Source organism: Thalassophryne amazonica, chromosome 17, assembly GCF_902500255.1.
Source record: "Thalassophryne amazonica chromosome 17, fThaAma1.1, whole genome shotgun sequence".
Lineage (NCBI taxonomy): Eukaryota > Metazoa > Chordata > Actinopteri > Batrachoidiformes > Batrachoididae > Thalassophryne > Thalassophryne amazonica.
The window spans coordinates 16,117,479-16,139,006 of NC_047119.1; the positions used below are offsets into that span (position 1 = coordinate 16,117,479).

Sequence of the window (21,528 nt, forward strand, 5' to 3'; positions counted from 1 at the left end):
CAGTCAAGTATTGCAATATATAGATCATGGATCTATAAAGGTAATCTGGGACATCTGTAGTGAGATACCTCAATGCCTAGTCCAGGACTCTCACAAACAAAGGGGTCCGATTATTTTTTTTTGCGCCAAAAAGGTAGACAGTTGGATGTCACAGATCAGTATTGTACAACCCCTGGCAAAAATTATGGAATCACCGGCCTCGGAGGATGTTCATTCAGTTGTTTAATTTTGTAGAAAAAAAGCAGATCACAGACATGACACAAAACTAAAGTCATTTCAAATGGCAACTTTCTGGCTTTAAGAAACACTAAGAAATCAAGAAAAAAAGATTGTGGTAGTCAGTAACGGTTACTTTTTTAGACCAAGCAGAGGAAAAAAGTATGGAATCACTCAATTCTGAGGAAAAAATTATGGAATCACCCTGTAAATTTTCATCCCCAAAACTAACACCTGCATCATATCAGATCTGCTCGTTAGTCTGCATCTAAAAAGGAGTGATCACACCTTGGAGAGCTGTTGCACCAAGTGGACTGACATGAATCATGGCTCCAACATGAGAGATGTCAGTTGAAACAAAGGAGAGGATTTTAAACTCTTAAAAGAGAGTAAATCATCACGCAATGTTGCAAAAGATGTTGGTTGTTCACAGTCAGCTGTGTCTAAACTCTGGACCAAATACAAACAACATGGGAAGGTTGTTAAAGGCAAACATACTGGTAGACCAAGGAAGACAAAGCGTCAAGACAGAAAACTTAAAGCAATATGTCTCAAAAATCGAAAAATGTACAACAAAACAAATGAGGAACGAATGGGAGGAAACTGGAGTCAACGTCTGTGACCGAACTGTAAGAAACCGCCTAAAGGAAATGGGATTTACATACAGAAAAGCTAAACGAAAGGCATCATTAACACCTAAACAGAAAAAAACAAGGTTACAATGGGCTAAGGAAAAGCAATTGTGGACTGTGGATGACTGGATGAAAGTCATATTCAGTGATGAATCTCGAATCTGCATTGGGCAAGGTGATGATGCTGGAACCTTTGTTTGGTGCCTTTCCAATGAGATTTATAAAGATGACTGCCTGAAGAGAACATGTAAATTTCCACAGTCATTGATGATATGGGGCTGCATGTCAGGTAAAGGCACTGGGGAGATGGCTGTCATTACATCATCAATAAATGCACAAGTTTATGTTGATATTTTGGACAATTGAAAGGATGCTTGGGGATGATGAAATCATTTTTCAAGATGATAATGCATCTTGCCATAGAGCAAAAACTGCAAAAACATTCCTTGCAAAAAGACACATAGGGTCAATGTCAATGAGCAGATCTGATTTGATGCAGGTGTTAATTTGGAGGATGAAAATTTACAGGGTGATTCCATAATTTTTTCCTCAGAATTGAGTGATTCCATATTTTTTTCCTCTGCTTGGTCTAAAAAAGTAACCGTTACTGACTGCCACAATCTTTTTTTCTTGATTTCTTATAGTGTTTCTTAAAGCCAGAAAGTTGCCATTTGAAATGACTTTAGTTTTGTGTCATGTCTGTGATCTGCTTTTTTTCTACAAAATTAAACAACTGAATGAACATCCTCTGAGGCCGGTGATTCCATAATTTTTGCCAGGGGTTGTATAACAGCCCTTTTACAAAACTTTCTTCTTCTTCTTACCTGTGCCAAAGAGGTGAGATTTTTATTACCATTTATTTGCCTGATTGTTTTCTGGCTGTTAGTGGGATAATACAGAAACTCTCTCTGTGTGGTAACAAATACTGTAGAACTGGACCTCCATCTCATAGAGTTTTGGTGGAGGTGTGTCAGAGACAATTTGATGTGAATACCTTTTGTCCTAGTTTCCCTGTTTCCCCCATTTTTCCAGGTTTCCCTTCTGGACCCTAGATGGGTAGAGGGGAACACAAAAACCCATGAAGTTGATCCTGCAAACAGCACGCATGTATGACTTGTAAAAATCACGTAAACCAGGTACCCTGACGCCAGTGAGTCCAGGATTTCCAGGTGGTCCCTCTTTTCCTTTTAGCCCAGTTTCACCTTTGTCTCCTTTGTCGCCCTCCTGACCCATATCACCCTTTTCACCCTGCGCATTTAAGGACAGACATCAAGACTAATCATGAGCATGACTATTTGAAAGAAACATAAAAGACATGAGCGTAATCAGTGGCTTTAATTTAGACAGTGTTAATAAAGACAGGAAAAAGAAAAGTCCTCACTTTGGCTCCATCTGGACTAGCTGGTCCAGCTTCTCCCTCTAGACCCGGCTCTCCCTAAACACACACATATGTGAATGAAATGCACAGTAGCGCCACCTGTTAGGAATGCAAAACATTTGACAGGCCGACTTTGCTAAATGTACCCGTTGTCCTATGAGTCCCGGCTCGCCGATGTTCCCAACAGTTCCAGTGTCTCCCTGATACACAGACACACACACTCACATCAGCACACAGGCAAACTAATTTCTTTTTTGATTATTGAAAACAAAGCAGTTTATCCCATAAATGCACATTAAGAAAGTTCTTTCTCCTCACCTTGTTTCCTGGTTCTCCTGGCAGTCCTGGTTCACCCACCTTTCCTGGAGGACCCTTATGAATATGGAGAGAATGGAGAGAGGAAAATATTAAATGATCTTGGAGAAAGACGCAAAAAAAACAATAATGATTCCTTGGCGTTTGTTACAGTGTGTCGGGGTGAGTTCCATTACGAAATAGACACAAAAAGGACACATCTCTCATGTGGGTTAATTACTGAAATAGGCCAGATTACTTCAATACAAACCATTATTGATTGATTGGAATAGGGAGAACCACAGATGTTGCAGTGGGTCAACACGCCAAACACATATTTAATCACTTAATCTTCACCAAACCTTTTGCATGTGTGTGTGTTTATAATGTCTCTCACCTTCGGACCAATTTCTCCCAACAGTCCCACCGTTCCCGGTGGCCCCGGTGGTCCCTGGAAATGACAACACACACACTTTGATTGCAATCAGACCTTAAAAACATCGACTGATGTTTATTACCGATCACATCAGGTCTTATTTAGTATGTCAAAAAACAAACAGATACGTCAGAAAGCCATCTGCTTTGGAGTGTGGCTTCGAATGTAATTACCATCTTGACACTAATTATGCTTCTGATGCTTCTAATCACTCTGAACGCTTGATCCAGAGTTGACTCACTCACACACACACACACACACACACACACACACACACACACACACACACACACACACACACACACACACACACACACACACACACACACACACACACACACACACACACACACACACACACACACACACACACACACACACATTTAGTCCAAACAATAGCAATACTAACATATGACTGAAGTCAATGTCTGATCTTTTATGACTTCACAATGCTGGTAATGAGCCTAAAGAAACTTAAGAATCGACCTCATAACTGTGTGCTGTCTCTTTATCAGTGAACGTAAACAAAGCGAGATGAGCGAATGGAGAACAGGTGATTACTGTGGAAAAAAGATGATATTTTCAATCATCTTGTTTTGATGTTGCAAAGCCCTTTGACATGGTTGTTTGGCTGTTTGTAAAGACTATATAGAAATAAACTCTTATTATCATCAGTATTTAACACTGCAAACAATATAAAAAAGAGTAGAGAAGATTGAATCTTCTCTACTACTATGGAAACCACCTGGCTAACTGTGAGCCTTCACAGAAAATCAAAAACAGGTTATTTGTAGTCCTCTGTTCACCTCCCACTAGGACTGAATTTTACTCCCACTTAACACCCAATCAGCTGTTCACACAAAGGGCCCTATCTTGACAATCTATAGCATAGAGTCTAAAATACATACTGCAAGTGCATTTGGGTGTAACATGAATTAAACCAATCATTTTGTCATCTGTCATTGCTTTTGAACTGGCCCAATAGATGGGAAATACAGTAGGTAATAGATGTAAGAGTTTTTTTTTTTATGAGACAAAGGTTCTGTGCACAAAGCACCCAAGCTATCTCCTGATCGCCCCAATCTCCCCTATACTCTATGAGCTGAACACAGTCTATAACCCCCGTTCTCCTCCCGTGAATCCGGCGAGTAAGAAAACCAGCACAAAACTATGGTGCAAAATTTTTTATTCCGTTTAAATTTTTATACTTAATTCAGTTGTGTTTTAGTTTGATGCCATAAACAGGAAGAATATGAGTAATAATGCACATCCCACATTTCCACAGGGTGACCCCAGAATTGCAATTAGATGGCTTGTTTTGCTTATGGTCAAAGCCATAGGACTCAAAAGTGAACATATTGTTGTTCACTCCAGTGACCACCAAACATGGCACACATATCTAGGTAGGTTCTGGAAATACCCAGGTAGCCCAAATTTGCCAAAGCTCGATCATATACGTCAAGGAATTGGGACGAAAGGACAAAATTAAGGCTTTTCACTCCAATTTGCACCAAACATGGCGCACATATGGAGGTGGGTTCCTGAATTGCCCAACAAGGTCAAATTTTCCAAAAATCAACCATTGGGGTGAAGGTCATGTCTACCTGTCTGTTTGTTGGCCTACTCCTCCCACGTCCTTTTGCTGACTTCTACCAAACATGGTATGTTGATAAAGGTTGATCGTGAAGCTGCCCTTAACGATTTCATTTTCAATCTGATTTGGACCAAATGTGGCACACATTTAGGTGGCTTCCAGAATTGCCTTGGCAAGGTCAGCCAGAGGTCAGTCTTTTGTGTGAAGGTCAAAGTCATTGGTGTCAAATGTTAGTTTGCTGTAGCCCCTACTGACTTCAAGACCATATGTACTATTACCTTGTATATTAGAAATTCATTCTCACACATGTAAATGGTAAATGGAATGCATTTACATAGCGCTTTTCCATCTGTATCAGATGCTCAAAGCACTTTACAATGACTATGTTTACATGCAGCCGATAACCCTTTCATAACCGGAATATTAGCAATAACCCGGTTGCGCACGGCCATGTAAACACCCGCAAAAACCTGAATATGCTCATATTCTGGTTTTTAAAAACCCGAATATGACCGCTGGGTTACTCCTTTTCTAACCTGAATATCAGGTCATATAAACGCGCATCGGGATATCCCCATAGAAAGGAACATTAGTTTGTGTTTTGCGCATGTCCTATCCGCAAAGAATCTTGGTCTGTTGAGTACAGCAACTACTTGTATGCGGCGCGCGCAACCTACCGGACACTACAGAAGCAGAGGTAAACAAGTATGGCGAAATCCAGACGCGGCAGCACAGCACTACACTTTTGGAGCGAAGAGTAAACCGAGTACTTCATTAGTATCGTGAAAGAAATGAATATAATGTCTTTTATTGATGACATAAAGAGGAAGAAGAAACGGAAATGACACATATTTGCGTCATGACGTTCTCCGTGCGTGTGGACGTTGTCCATGCGTCGCTGTTTAGATGGGGATATTCCAAATGATACCAGTGACCATGTATACAGGAGTAACTCTGTCTGCTTAAGCATGTAAACGGGTTATTCCTAATGATTCAGAAATGATTCAGAAACCGGAATATTGACATTAACCCGAATATTAACTGCATGTAAACGTAGTCAGTAATGCCTCACATTCTCCACACACTGCCATACAAGGCGCTCAGTACATAGGGAATTAAAGACGTTGCCCAAGGGCCCTTAGTGATTTTCCAGCTGGGATTTGAACCAAGGATCTCCTGGTCTCAAGCCCAACGCCTTAACCATGAGACCATCACCTCCCCTGGTGATGGTCTAGTGGCATAGAACAACGTGTAATATTGTTCTGTGCTACTGTAGGTGTACGTTGTGAACTTTATGAATGATGTAGGTGTAAGTTGTGAACTTTATGAACGATATTACAGATAATATGAGTAATTAAATATCCATATTTGTAATAAGAAACAGAACAGCCTGAAAATCATTCATACCAGTGGAAAACCAAGGGGTTTGCCTGAAATTAATGACGTTGAGTTAAATCCATGCTGCACGCACACTGACACATTTGCTGCCACTTTCTCTCTGTTCTGCTACCCTCAGAGCCCATAAAGTGGAGCCACAAGTAGGACAGCGGTAAAGAATAAAGACTTTTTAAAGCATTGCAGTTTGTGTAAAAGTAGTAAGTATTTTTATGAAGACCAGCAAAGAAACAGTTGTCCAGCAGTTTCAGTTGGAGTCAGAATACTGAAACTAAGAACACAACAATACAGTAAAGCAGAATACGAGACGACACAAGAAGAAAAAACACTTTAGTCAGTAAAATCAGGGACAAAGGTGCTGAAAAGCTCAAGAAAGAAGACAGAACTATGTGAAAGTACTGAGATCCAGATGAAAGGCCGTACCGGTCCGCCTGCAATTCCCTTGTCCCCTGGTGGTCCCGAGGGTCCTTGGATGCCCTAGTGACAAATAAGTTTCAGACTGCAGGTACAAGGGTCGATGTTTTTGACATGTTCAGGAGTCACGCTGGTCATGCACGATCATGATTCCAAATTGCATCACAAATTGTACACTTACAGGAAAACCTTTAGGACCAGTTTCTCCGGGTTCTCCAATCATCCCCTGCAGGGAGATGAGAAAGAAAGCAATTTAAACTAAAGGGCACTCAGAAAGTGCGTACTTCCACCGAGGTCTGGTAGTATGCTGGTCATTCATTTCTGCACTAGTCAGCAGAACATCTTCATACAGTATGAAGAGAATTATATGAAAGATTGTGGAGAGGTGTAATGTGTGGTAAGGTCAAGGCTGTTTAAATTAAATGAGCACAAGTCCAACTATCCACGCTTTAATATGTTAAACCAGAATTATTTTCCTTCATATATGGTGTGCTTCCATTGTGTGGAGTTTAGCTGAATTCCACCAAAGAGTTTAAGCCTTGTGCCTACAAAAATCACGGACAGACAGATAGGGAGAGTCCTGTGTACCTCCAACTTTTTTGCTGAGTGGATACAATAAAAGACTCTGCATTTACATCCAGCTGTGCCTCCAAATCTAATCAAGTCTATCTTGATCTGAATGCACAGAATCAGGAATGTTCATAAAATCAGTGCTGTTCAAAGCCATGAGGTGTTACAATAAAACAGACCGAAGACAACATTTATCAACATTTATCAAGTCTTTAAAAGAAAAAGAAAAACTAAAAACTAATTTCACAAACTTAAGTAGTGTTATTGATGCAGATATACATCACAAATCAAATAGGTGAGTGTGTGGTCACTAAATTAAAACTATTCCAACAGGGAGTTTTAGGAAACAGCTTTGCGAAACACCTTGTTTATGTTCATGTGTCACTTTAAATTGAAAGAAGCTGCTGTCTGCCACGCCCCCTTTCACCCAGACAGCATCTCTCTCTTTCTCACAAGCCATGTGAGTTTGTGGAAGAGTCCAGCAGAGTAAATGGGAGTCCAAATATAGAATTTTGTGGCATACAAACAATTTGTATCCTATGTTTAACATGAAACCAAAACCATATAAAAAGAAGATAAAGCAGATTTTTAAAATGTTACTCATTTAGTAACATATTAACCTTTCAAATGTATTTATATTTTATCCAAAAACTTATTTTTTTTTTACATGTATTTCTTTTTATGTTATCCACCAATCTTTTTTTATTCATGTCTTTTTTTTTCTTGAAATGTATCCCAAAGTTGATCTATTTATTCCCAATGTAGCAAATACTATTATACTTTCCAAGGGCAAATGCCCATATTAGTTGTGGATTTTTGTAGAATGATATGTCTGGGTCTTGTCTTTGTCCATGTAGAACTGGGGTTGTGACAGGAAGGGCATCAGACATAAAAACTGTGACAAATCTTAATGCAGATTGGTACCCAGGACAGCTAAAAGCAAAGAATTAAAAATAAAACCTTCTGGGTCCTTGGCCTTTGAGGGTGAGAGACACGTTGGAGATCCTATGGAGTCATGAGGCCGTTGGACAGAGGTACGTGGTGATGTTAGCACTTTTGCAAGAGAATGAAGGTCCAAGTCTTTAGGTTCTTGGTGCTTTTTGTCTTGCTGTATGGTTGTGAGACTTGGCCACTCAACCAATGCTTTAAGATGATGACTGGATGTCTTTGGTACTTTGGAGGATCCTTGGGTACCACTGTAATGATTTTGTATCAAATGCATGGTTACTTAGGAAGACTCAGATGAGGAGCATCATTTGTATCATGAGGGAACATTAGCTATGTCATTTTGGCAATGTGGTTCATTTCTCTGGGCATGTGCCTGGAAAAGGCCAAGGGGCGCCTATGTGGCTGTGACAGATAGGTGACTACTTGTAAACAACAAAGATGAAACAGCTGTCTGCCTGGGTGGTTGCCTTCGAAGATCCCAGGGGACGACCGTGGTATGATGGATGTGGAGACATATGGCAGCAGTACATGCTCCCAGACCTGACGTGAACTCAGATATGATCTCATTAATGCACCTTTGTATTTCAGCAGCACTATGCTACAATTTAATGAGGGTCTTGGTGTTTGGTAAATCCCGCCAATAAGATGCAAATTTGCTTTCCCGCAGTCCGAATGAACCTCTTTGGGATATTTGTCTTCATGCAGTTCTTCTAAATCATGCTGATGCTTCTCCACAGGAACTGAGGCACCAAAAATATATGAGGCTGAAATGGAAAAAGCACAAAAGTGCACCAGTGTTTTACCTGTGGCCCAGGGAAACCTATTTTTCCTGGAGGACCATCAGGACCCTGCAGAGAGAGCAAAAGGATGAGAGATGCCAGTGTACTGTATACTCCCTGCCTCCTGCTTACCGGTAGATGGAAACAGAAGAGCATTACGGAGATATTTGTGGTTAGGTTTACTGCATGAGGTTTCTTTTATTCTCTGGTCATTACTTATGTGCAAAGTTTTCATTACTGCTGCTAGATTTAAACAGATCAACAACAAAGCAACCTAAAAACAGTCAATAACCCCTTGGCATTCTTACCTTCTTGCCCTCTAACCCCATCTCTCCCATTGGACCGTCAGGCCCTCTTGCTCCCTAAAACACAAGACAAGTGTCACTTTCCCAACAGAGGTCACTGTAACACAGCCAGGCAGCCTCAACACAAACAAACAACTTAGGATTGCACGCTGACATCGATATTACAATGTCAGAGGTTGTTTGAGGCTGAAGGGAACTGAAAAGTACACTTTTAGGAATAAAAAGGGATACACGATTTGTACAATCAGCGGTGGCCTTGGTGATCACCAGACCTAGGCTTTAGAAATGGAAGAAGCTGACAAATAAACTCATTCCAAGCAATGCGTAACTTCAAAACCGCATGCGATGAAACAGAGAGAGAGAGAGAAGGAAGAAGTCTTGAGTTTTACAACATAAATACTGTTAAACAATCAGAAAACAACAGTTTATTTCTCTAAATGCAGAAATTCTTTCTTGGACTGCGTATGCAATGATGGCCAGCAGATGGTGCTGTGCAGTGAAGAAAGTTCCAGTGAGAAACACTTTCATGCTGGTGAGCATGAGTTTGAGCCCAATGAGGGGAGCAACGGAAGCTACATGTACATCAGTCGACCGTCTATCTTACTGTTTTTTTCCTAGGTGGCTAAATTAATACAAAATCCTTTCTGCAGAGTTTGTGTGATGGTATGATGGTGTAATTTAAGGCTTAGAATGTAACCACTGTGAAAGAACTGAAAAAAACTGTGAAAACAGTTTCTCTCACTGACAACCACACCTGCTCCTAATCCACCATCAGTCGAGCATTCACGAACCCTTCAGCAGATGACAAACTCTATAATAATAATATAAAAATATTATCATTACTGTATAGAACCTTAAGTAGAAAATTTACAAAATACATAATAAAACATTAAAGCACAACAATAAAGCAAAATTCAATGCTAAGTGCAGATAAACACGGAGTCAATAGATAGAGTTAAAATAAGTTGAAACGATCATAGATCAACAAGAGAAATTATAGTTTTAAGATTAGCCTTAAAAGTTTCATTGTAAATGCAAACTGCATCCAGTGACCTCAGGTCACAGGGAGGCACGTAAAGCTTCACAAATTCAGCAAGCTAGGCAGGTACATAACCAATTGATATATATGGGATATTCCCTCGGTCAAACAAATTAAGGTTTTTGAATTATATGGCACATCAAAGTTGTCCAAATTTGTTTGTTTGTCCTCATTATTTGTCCTTTTTTATCAACACTCAACAAAAATATAAACGCAACACTTTTGGTTTTGCTCCCATTTTGTATGAGATGAACTCAAAGATCTAAAATGTTTTCCACATACACAATATCACCATTTCCCTCAAATATTGTTCACAAACCAGTCCAAATCTGTGATAGTGAGCACTTCTCCTTTGCTGAGATAATCCATCCCACCTCACAGGTGTGCCATACCAAGATGCTGATTAGACACCATGATTAGTGCACAGGTGTGCCTTAGACTGCCCACAATAAAAGGCCACTCTGAAAGGTGCAGTTTTATCACACAGCACAATGCCACCGATGTCGCAAGATTTGAGGGAGCGTGCAGTTGGCATGCTGACAGTAGGAATGTCAACCAGAGCTGTTGCTCGTGTATTGAATGTTCATTTCTCTACCATAAGCCCTCTCCAAAGGCATTTCAGAGAATTTGGCAGTATATCCAACCAGCCTCACAACCACAGACCACGTGTAACCACACCAGCCCAGGACCTCCACATCCAGCATGTTCACCTCCAAGATCGTCTGAGACCAGCCACTCGGACAGCTGCTGAAACAATCGGTTTGCATAACCAAAGAATTTCTGCACAAACTGTCAGAAACCGTCTCAGGGAAGCTCATCTGCATGCTCGTCGTCCTCATCGGGGGTCTCGACCTGACTCCAGTTCGTCGTCGTAACCGACTTGAGTGGGCAAATGCTCACATTCGCTGGCGTTTGGCACGTTGGAGAGGTGTTCTCTTCACGGATGAATCCCAGTTCACACTGTTCAGGGCAGATGGCAGACAGCGTGTGTGGCGTCGTGTGGGTGAGCAGTTTTCTGATGTCAATGTTGTGGATCGAGTGGCCCATGGTGGTGGTGGGGTTATGGTATGGGCAGGTGTCTGTTATGGACGAAGAACACAGGTGCATTTTATTGATGGCATTTTGAATGCACAGAGATACCGTGACGAGATCCTGAGGTCCATTGTTGTGCCATACATCCAAGAACATCACCTCATGTTGCAGCAGGATAATGCACGGCCCCATGTTGCAAGGATCTGTACACAATTCTTGGAAGCTGAAAATGTCCCAGTTCTTGCATGGCCAGCATACTCACCGGACATGTCACCCATTGAGCATGTTTGGGATGCTCTGGACCGGCGTATACGACAGCGTGTACCAGTTCCTGCCAATATCCAGCAACTTCACACAGCCATTGAAGAGGAGTGGACCAACATTCCACAGGCCACAATTGACAACCTGATCAGCTCTATGCGAAGGAGATGTGTTGCACTGCATGAGGCAAATGGTGGTCACACCAGAAACTGACTGGTATCCCCCCCCCCAATAAAACAAAACTGCACCTTTCAGAGTGGCCTTTTATTGTGGACAGTCTAAGGCACACCTGTGCACTAATCATGGTGTCTAATCAGCATCTTGACATGGCACACCTGTGAGGTGGGATGGATTATCTCAGCAAAGAAGTGCTCACTATCACAGATTTAGACTGGATTGTGAACAATATTTGAGGGAAATGGTGATATTGTGTATGTGGAAAACGTTTTAGATCTTTGAGTTCATCTCATACAAAATGGAAGCAAAACCAAAAGTGTTGCGTTTATATTTTTGTTGAGTGTATTATCCTAAAATTGTTCTACTTCATGCGTACTCACTTTCCTTCCAATAAAGTGTCATAAATGGTATTAGAAGTTTCATAATCAGCACAGGAACTACTCACCCTTAAATACACCCAAACAGTCAGAGCAGTCTGACTGTTTCGATTACACCTGTGAAACTGTCAAATATAATCAATCTCAAATGCTTAAAGGCCTGTTAGTCCAGTGATGATAAATGGGAGTCAGGCAGCTGACCAATACCGTCCATTTACTGTGCACCTGCACTTGCCAAGTTTCTCATTTACACTCTTCGAGATGTTTGTCTGTCTACACTCACAAGATCATTGGTGGCTCATAATCAATGATGTGACACCAAAACTGAAGGTGTCAGTTTGTGCAGGTTTTGGCAGCAAGTTAGTGCTCTATTTTTGAATTAAAGCTGAAAGTTGACACTACAAGCACATCTTTATGGTTTCATTTCAGCTCTATTATGGTGGTGGTGGTGGTGGTGGGGGGGGGGGGGGGATGTGTACAGAGGCAAAATTGCCATAAGTGAGTCAATGTCCACATACTTATGAACCTGACTGTAATGAAATGAAAGAAATTTGATGCAGCCGCAAAATTTATATGCATAAAATGTTTTTCATTTCTACACTTAAATATGAAACACAGAAAGCTAAACAAGACATGACCATGACTTTTCTGTGGTGAAGCTGGAATTTCCAACCTCCAATAAGGCATCAGCAGTGGAATAGGTAGTTACGACTATGCTTGAGTGAAAATGCCACAAATTGTACATAACATACTGCTAAATTTATCTTGCCAGCTGTGTATGTGAGTCTGCGGTTGGTAAATAATAAATAATGCCAGAGACCCCCATGTACCCCCCGCCCCACTTCCACAAAGTACAGATTGGTCATCCCTGCACTGAAAGGTACTGCACATATGCTCACCATTCACATGCTTTTGCACAGCCCCATTCCACTATGTTATATTTATTTAACAGTGAACATAGTTTTGCCTATTTGACTATTTGATTCTTTTACTTCTTACAGAAGCATTTTCTCCTTTTCTTTTTTATTGTTGCTTATGCACCAATAACACCAGACCAAATTCCTTGTATGTGAGCACTTACTTGGCAATAAATTTGATTCTGATTCTAAATAAGCAACTAAGTAAATAAACTAATTAAACAAATCACCTACTTTGGGTGAAAAAGAACATTATCCACCACAGCAGAGAATGAAGATGATGTAATACTACTACTACTACTACTACTATTACTACTACTACTGCCGACAACAATCTGGAACAACTGGACTGAGGACCCCAGAGCAGAGAACAACACTGGTGCTTGGTAAAAGCAGAAGCTACTAGAATACTCAGCACTTACAACAGAGGAAGTCCATACAACAAAGCTGTCCAGGTGGAAACAGACGAGGAGGATGACTGAGGACACAGGCAAGAGTTCCCTTGCATCTCTGGATGGTTATATAGTGCATGAAACAATCAGTAAGGAAGTAAGAGTGCACATGAAACTGGAAGCCCAAGTGACAGGAGTTAAAATCAGTAGAAATTGACATAGACCAGATGTCAAAATAAGAGCACAAAATTCAATAGAAAACTCAAAAGTCCTAAGAGCAAAAAACAGACTGCGTAGACATGAACCACGAGAACCTGCTGCTACTACTAAGTAGCATTTATAAAATTATCAAGACCACTTTCATCTAGCTGCCACCCCCTGGCCACCCCCTGGTGGCCTTCCATTGTACGAACTGCTAACAAAAACATTTTCACTTGGTAGCTTCCATGAGGATTAATAATAATGTTTACAGACAAATTCATGGTGACATTCTCACAGACAGCCCTGCTGTGTGACTGGCTGATGATTGGGAACAGTTGGAGTTTTTGCCTGGGGTGATCGCCGCTAGGTGAAGTGCTATAAGCCTATTATACACAAAGCGGGACGAGCAGCACTCGTTAACATTCCTGTCTGAGGTACCCGGTGCCCACTGCTTGTGTTTACATAGTCCGATTAACCAAAGAGAAGTGGTCATATTTCACTGCATCAGGCCATAGAAAAACACCTTTAGAAAAATATTACGCTTCAAAGTTAGTTACAATGAGATCCAGTAATTGGCAGCAAAAGTGTCGGCTTCTTTTAATGCAACAGCTTTCCTACAGCATGAAATGAAAACAATCAAAAGTCCAATTTAAATCTAATAATGATCACCAACTGCAGAGAGAAATGGATGATGACACTAATATGCTACTCAATGTGGAAAAGATTATCAGAGTTGTTGGAAAGATATCAAAGAGTTGTTGAATACCAAGCCAAAAAAAAAAAAAAGACTGTCATCATGGCCGACAGCCATAAGCTGGTAAAAGCTTTGGTTTTTGGTTTATTGGAACGAGACATGGGAGATAGATGTTTTTCGTATGGGGAGCCATTTCAAAAGTCATCCATCATTAAATAATGTTCCAAGCTTTCCACATTTAGCTATAATGACAGCAAAAAAGAGAAAAAGAACAAATCAGCTTACATATTGCATGTTTTTAGCTTATTTTAGCATGATTCAATTCAATTCAATTAAAAAAAAATGATATTTTGCATGACTGAAAACTGTAATCTAAAATGTAAGAACAGTTACTGTTTAGTACATTTAGCTGTTAAAAAAGTTAAGGTATATTATACAAATAATGAATGTTTATAAGTTTAATGGTATGAATCTTTCACTAAATTAAATATTTGCTCCATTGAAAGAATGTAAAAACATTCATTATTTGTTTTATATAACGGCTAAAATAGATCCTTGTCATTTGATATTTTACTAATTTATAAACAGAAATGGGAGTTACATTTTGGTGTGAGTCACTGGTGCTTTGAAGTCAAGAGTCCAACACGAACTTTAAATAGGAGTCCAAAATTGCTCTCAGTCAACTTGCAAAAAACAATCCTGACTATGTAATCTGTGGTGCTGTTGTTGTGCCGAATTCAGTACAGACCTGCTTTCCTCACTCCACTGAAAAACTGCATCAGAAATTTGTCCAGATTTTCATCCTAACTTCATCCTAACAGCTCTTCATGCCTCCAGATGGCTTACGGATGATGGTGGATTTGTGTTTTTGTGTTAGAAGAATTAGCAGTGTCAATTAGCTCCTTCAAATTGTCGTCTGCCAGCAAAACAAACTCCATGTTTAGCTAAAGACAAAGGCTATTCGCCCAACCGTTGGGCAGATAAGTCATACATTGAACATTACATGCCCAACTGTTGGGCAGATAAATATAATGTCTTATCTTATTCGCCCAACCGTGAATGTGTATTTGACACATTTTGTGCATCTAAACTACGCTTTTTACACCACTTTTTAAGGCTCTATCGTGGCGTGAAAAGCAGCGTATGTTTGACACATTTAACGGCGACGTCTTTGATTACTGCGAAAATGGATGAAAGCAGACAAACTTCATAAGTATTTTGAACGGAAGCCTGTTAATGACAACAAAACAGTTTTTATGAACAAAAGGCTGCTTGTTGCCTGTAAGATGGTCTTAGTTTGACACAGTTCCCTGGGTGTGACAAGCCAAACAAAACCGCCTTAGATCACAGCCCCTCCACGGGCTGCGAACCCTCCTGCAGCTGGAGAGAAAATACCTGCCCTTTTCCCCCGCGTTGAAACCGGAAATGAACTTACAAGCGTGCTCATTGGTCGGTTGTGGTTGGGCGTATATGCTCACGTATTTACTTTATTGAACCAACGGTTGGGCGTATAGCTACTCCGTTAGTTTAGCTAAATGCCTCCCCCGGTAGTGTGAGCATGCACGGTGGTCAGGGCGTGCAATAGCACATTTCATATATTCCCAAAATTGCACACTAAAAAAGAACTATTGCACGGTAAATGAAACACACTGGCAAATGCTACGAATAATCCATATCATGTGACATACAAACCACCAATCAAATGACAAAGATCCACTCAGCCATGATATATCGATAACTGATTGCTTCAGGGGTTGGATGAGTACAGATAACGGAAGGTCCACCAATTTCTCCAAGAATTGCCCTTTTTTTCCTCTCCAAATAACAATCACACAATAATGAAGCTACAACTGACATGTTTTTGGGCTTCCAGTCACACATGATTCATCACCAAGAGTACCCAGATGTGTTTTTGTTGTGGTTTCCCCATGACTTCACTGGGAATTCAACATTTCCTTGCTTAATAAAAAGAAAAAAGGTTATCCTAAATATCACGAAAATATGAGCTAAAAACACCTAAACTCAGGTTTTACTGACATTTTGGATGGAAAAGGTGAACCGCTAATCTGAACAGACATTAGTACACAAACAGTGCTCTGTTCTAACAGAAGTATAATTTATTTGAATCTTATTGAGAAGAGCTTCTAGACAGTTTGATGCACACATGCAGTCTCATGGCTTGTTTGTTCCCACATTTTTCCAACAGCGGGTATAAGTTGGGCCTGATGTTATAGTTCTGTCAACATCGAGACTCTGTGCCTCAAGCAAAATCGTTAACATCTCAAAGACACATGGTGTTAGAATGTGACATCCATTTAAAAGCTTTCCACTGTGTGGCCTTGTTTCACATTATCGTTTTTGGAATTAGCCGAGGACGCATTGAGATCAAATCACCTGCTGAAGGATGAACGGGACAAAGAGGAGACACGAATCTTTAAGCCTCATTGAATGGTTTGTTCCAGCTTTCACTGAATTAATTATTTGTTTCATTGAAAGAATGTAAAATCATTCATTATTTGTTTTAAATAACGGCTAAAATAGATCCTTGTCATTTTCTATTATATTAATTTGCAAACAACGGAAAAGGGACTTACATTTTGGTACCTCCTCAGCGCAGGTAAAAAATAACATTAGAAATTAATCCAGCTTTGGTGCATCACTGCTACAACCCCAATTCCAGTGAAGTTAGGATGTTGTGTAAAATGTAAATAAAAACAGAATACGATTTGCAAATCCTCTTCAACCTATATTCAATTGAATACACCACAAAGACAAAATATTTAATGTTCAAACTGATAAACTTTATTGTTTTTGTGCAAATATTTGCTCATTTTGAAATGGATGCCTGCAACACGCTTCAAAAAAGCTGGGACAGTGGTATGTTTATCACTGTGTTACATCACCTTTCCTTCTAACAACACTCAATAAGCGTTTTGGGAACTGAGGACACTAATTGTTGAAGCTTTGTAGGTGGAATTCTTTCCCATTCTTGCTTGATGTACGACTTCAGTTGTTCAACAGTCCGGGGATCTCAGTTGTGGTATTTTGCACTTCATAATGCACCACACATTTTCAATGGGCGACAGGTCTGGACTGCAAGCATGCCAGTCTAGTACCCGCACTCTTTTAGTACGAAGCCATGCTGTTGTAACATGTGCAGAATGTGGCTTGGTATTGTCTTGCTGAAATAAGCAGGGACGTCCCTGAAAAAGACGTTGCTTGGATGGCAGCATGTGTTGCTCCAAAACCTGGATGTACCTTTCAGCATTGTTGGTGCCATCACAGATGTGTAAGTTGCCCATACCGTGGGCACTAACACACCCCCATACCATCACAGATGCTGGCTTTTGAACTTTGTGCTGGTAACAATCTGGATGGTCTTTTTCCTCTTTTGTCCAGAGGACACGACGTCCATGATTTCCAAAAACAATTTGAAATGTGGACTCATTAGACCACAGCACACTTTTCCACTTTGCGTCTGTCCATTTCAAATGAGCTCCGGCCCAGAGAAGGAGCTGGCTTTTCTGGATGTTGTTGATGTATGGCTTTTGCTTTGCATGGTAGAGTTTTAACTTGCACTTGTAGATGTAGTGACGAACTGTGTTAAGTGACAATGGTTTTCTGAAGTGTTCCTGAGCCCACACGGTAAGATCCTTTACACAATGATGTTGGTTTTTGCAGTGCCGCCTGATGGATTGAAGGTCGCGGGCATTCAATGTTGGTTTTTGGCCTTGCCGCTTGCGTGTAGAAAGTTCTCCAGATTCTCTGAATCTTCTGATTATATTATGGACTGTAGATGATGGAATCCCTAAATTCCTTGCAATTGAACATTGAGAAACATTGTTCTTAAACTGTTGGACTATTTTTTTCATGCAGTTGTTCACAAAGTGGTGATCCTCGACCCATCTTTGTTTGTGAATGGCTGAGTCTTTTGGGGATGCTCCTTTTGTACCCTCACCTGTTTCCATTTAAAGTGTTCACCTGTGGAATGTTCCAAATGTGTTCTTTGAGCATTCATCAACTTTCCCAGTCTTTTGTTGCCACTGTCCCAACTTTTTTGAATCGTGTGTTACAGGTATCCATTTCAAAATGAGACAATAATTGCACAAAAACAATAATGTTTATCAATTTGAACATTAAATATCTTGTGTTTGTGGTGTATTCAATTGAATATAGGTTAAAGAGGATTTGCAAATCATTGTATTCTGTTTTTATTTACATTTTACACAATGTCCCAACTTCACTGGAACTGGGGTTGTACTTTGACATCAATGATCCAACATGACCTTTAAATAGGAGTCCAAAAATAATTCTGACAATGAAATCCGTCATGCCGTGCATCAAACTGTCGTCCGTCAGCAAAACAAACTCCACCATGTTTGTTTTAAAGCTAAGCGCTGCCCGGCTTGTGTGAGCATGCACGCTTACATAAGCGGGAAGGCGCTTGTCCACATGTGTACTACCAAAAAGAAAAGAATGTGTATTTCCTCAGTGCAGCGAAAAAAAATCATGTCAGACAGCTTACAGCGGAATGGATATTTTGTGTGTGTATGCGCGTGTGCGTGTATGCGTGTGTGTGTGTGTGTGTGTGTGTGTGTGTGTGTGTGTGTGTGTGTGTGTGTGCGCAGAGTGCAATGGTACCAAATGTATGGAACCAAATTTGCACTCTAAATGCAATGCAACACAAATGGGATGAATAATCCATGTCACGTGACATACAAACCACCAATCAAATGACAAGGATCCACTCAGCCATTATAGAAAGTTAAATACACTCTACCACGGGGCTAAATCAACTCAACATAGTGTAAAATCAACTCTTATTGGAGTAGAACCACTGGCATTGACTAGACAGTGTCGCTGACTGAACGGTGCCCCTAAAACTCGGTCCACCTTGCCTTCACTACGCATGCGTCATCAGCCGCGGTTCACTGCACTCCAGTCATCATCTATTTAAGCGACAGATATCTGAAGCTTTTGTACAACAATCATTTCCACATAAATTCGGCATTATTTCATCAGAAAAGACGAAGAAGTGATCAGAGCGCCACAGATACACGGGTGCTAGCTGTTGCATTCAGTGACCGTCCGTCATTTCAAAGTGTCACCGATTAACACCTCATTCCTGCTTAAAATGGCCTCATTTCTGCTTAAAACAGACTTTAGAATGATTTAAGAGGTTTAACAGTGTCATCTGATGGCAGTGGAGGCAGGGTGGGCCAATGTTTTGGGGTGGGGGGGGGGGGTCGGTCAGCGGCAACGGTAGAGCCGGTTTCACACTATAATAGAGTATTTTTTACTCTACTGAGATGGGGAAAATGTTATCCCAGCAGAGTAAATTTAACTCAGCAAAATTTAGTGTGTAGAAATTTTAATTTGACCATAGGTGTGTGTGTGTGTGTCCCTGCCTCACATCCTATGACTGCTGGCATACGTAAGTGCCAGCCCCTCCCATGACCCTTGATTGGAGTAAGTGTGAATAGAATATGAATGAATATTTTTAGTGCCCAAGAAAAATTAAAACTGCCCACCTGCAGTACATCCATGGCCCACCAGGGGACCACCACCTTAAGTTTGCCATTCACCACACTAAAACCCATTAACTACCTTAGAAAGAGACTCTTGTCTCTCAAAATGCTTAAAATACTATGATGGCAACATTTTGCAGATGGTGGGATCCCCCAAATAAATTATTATTTACACCCCAGATGGTTATCAAGACCTCTAGGATAAGTTCACATTACCAGTTGAAGTGGCTTGAATCAGAATTATTTGTGCAATTTTTTTTTTATTTCATCTGGATGATTTGCAAGAGCATTCAGTCTGACTGTGTTAACATCACTCACATTCATATTAGCAGCGGAAGCAAGCTGAGTCTGATTATTTTTAAATTTATTCTTGGCAGGTTCAGTTCTCATCTGAATGGTTCACATTTATGTCTGTAAGTGTGTCTGATCTGAACAACCCTCCTCATTCATAGATGAAACATAAACCATATATATACATGGTTGGCTTCACCCAACCACTAACCATGAGTGAAAAAAGTTTTTGTGTTATCATTCATATTCTCTGCAAAATGGGCAAAAAAAAAACAAAAATTCCACCAGGGTATGTAAACGTTTGAGCTCAACTATATATATATATATATATATATATATATATATATATATATATATATATATATATATATATATATATATATATAGTAAAGCATCAGTATTGTCATATAGAGGAAATTTCAAACACTAAATAAATAAAAACAAAACTGTTGATTCAGGTGACATCATACTGCAATGTGAATGTAACCTTGGCAAAGAAAACTGTAGTGAAATGGACAATTTTGGTTTCAAGCACTGTTGGGACATGGTTTATCTGTTTGTGAGGTGTGGGGGTGGCATGTGTCTGTCTGGACCATTTTTGTCTTTTGTCTTGCTGCTCTTAAGTTTCTCTACTGGAATTACCCATGACTCCTGGAGCTGCAGGCAGATTTCCTGCCACCGGAAACTGCTGACATAAGTATTAATTGAAAACACAGCTTGAGATATAAAAGTATGTCGAGGACAACCACAGCGAGTCTCACCTCGAATGATCGACCCAGACAAAGACACACAATGCTCCTTCATCACGCATGCCAGCTGGCTCAGGATCCTGACCTCGGATCACAGCAATGAAATACAGCCATTTAAAAATCTTTGAAAAAGAGTATATACACCACAAGAGAGCAAATAAAGGACAGGGAGAATTATATCACCGGAAGACCCATAGCTTTGTCCTAAATGGTCAAACAAAACTGGCATTGTCCTTACTCTCTCATGCATCCTTTCCCTAAAATCATGATTTCTGAACTCCATCTAAAATTGTCTCACTGGAGGGATGTGGAACGACATCTCTCAATCATATATGCACTGAACAAAATTAGAAATGCAGCACTTTAAATTTTAAAATATTTTATTAACAATGCTGTACAAGATTCCCACTTTTATTTCTGTGAGTACAGTATGTTGATTCCTATTGTTTTTAAAACATAAATGTGTTTAGACGTGTGACAGTTTTCCACTCCCTTTCTGAGATGATTGATTGAACAATAAAGGTATGCTGACTGAACAGAGTAATATCTTTAACACCAAGTGTTCAAAATATTTAAACATGTCCGGTGTTGCATTTATAATTATGTTCAGTGTACATCACATTGTATTATTATACATTCAAATGAGAAGCAAATCCTCAAAAGATGCACATTCTTCACCTCTGATATCATATTTGATGAAGGTGAGTATTGTGAGATTTGTCAAAGACCATTTTGGATCACCATTAATTTTCTATAAATTTTTTCAGTGTAATTTTTATTTATTTTATTGATCTACAACACGGTGGCTTAGTGTTTAGCACTGTTGCCTCACAACAAGAAGGTCATGGGATTGATTCCTACCTGTGGTCCTTTCTGTGTGGAGTTTGCATGTTCTCCCTGTGTTTGTGT

At 40.1% G+C, this 21,528-nt stretch overlaps 1 protein-coding gene across 1 annotated transcript in view; it reads right to left on the reverse strand.

Annotated features, from left to right (window-relative positions):
* The window catches only part of col27a1a (collagen, type XXVII, alpha 1a), a 176,848-nt gene that overhangs the window by 32,453 nt on the left and 122,867 nt on the right, over positions 1 to 21,528 (reverse strand). The window contains exons 29-38 of the mRNA XM_034191963.1: positions 8,965 to 9,018; positions 8,681 to 8,725; positions 6,541 to 6,585; positions 6,369 to 6,422; positions 2,918 to 2,971; positions 2,545 to 2,598; positions 2,373 to 2,426; positions 2,230 to 2,283; positions 1,989 to 2,096; positions 1,843 to 1,896 (exon numbers count right to left, since the gene is read on the reverse strand). Of these exons, the coding sequence (XP_034047854.1) occupies positions 1,843 to 1,896; positions 1,989 to 2,096; positions 2,230 to 2,283; positions 2,373 to 2,426; positions 2,545 to 2,598; positions 2,918 to 2,971; positions 6,369 to 6,422; positions 6,541 to 6,585; positions 8,681 to 8,725; positions 8,965 to 9,018 (576 nt within the window). The remainder of the gene's footprint in view (positions 1 to 1,842; positions 1,897 to 1,988; positions 2,097 to 2,229; positions 2,284 to 2,372; positions 2,427 to 2,544; positions 2,599 to 2,917; positions 2,972 to 6,368; positions 6,423 to 6,540; positions 6,586 to 8,680; positions 8,726 to 8,964; positions 9,019 to 21,528) is intronic.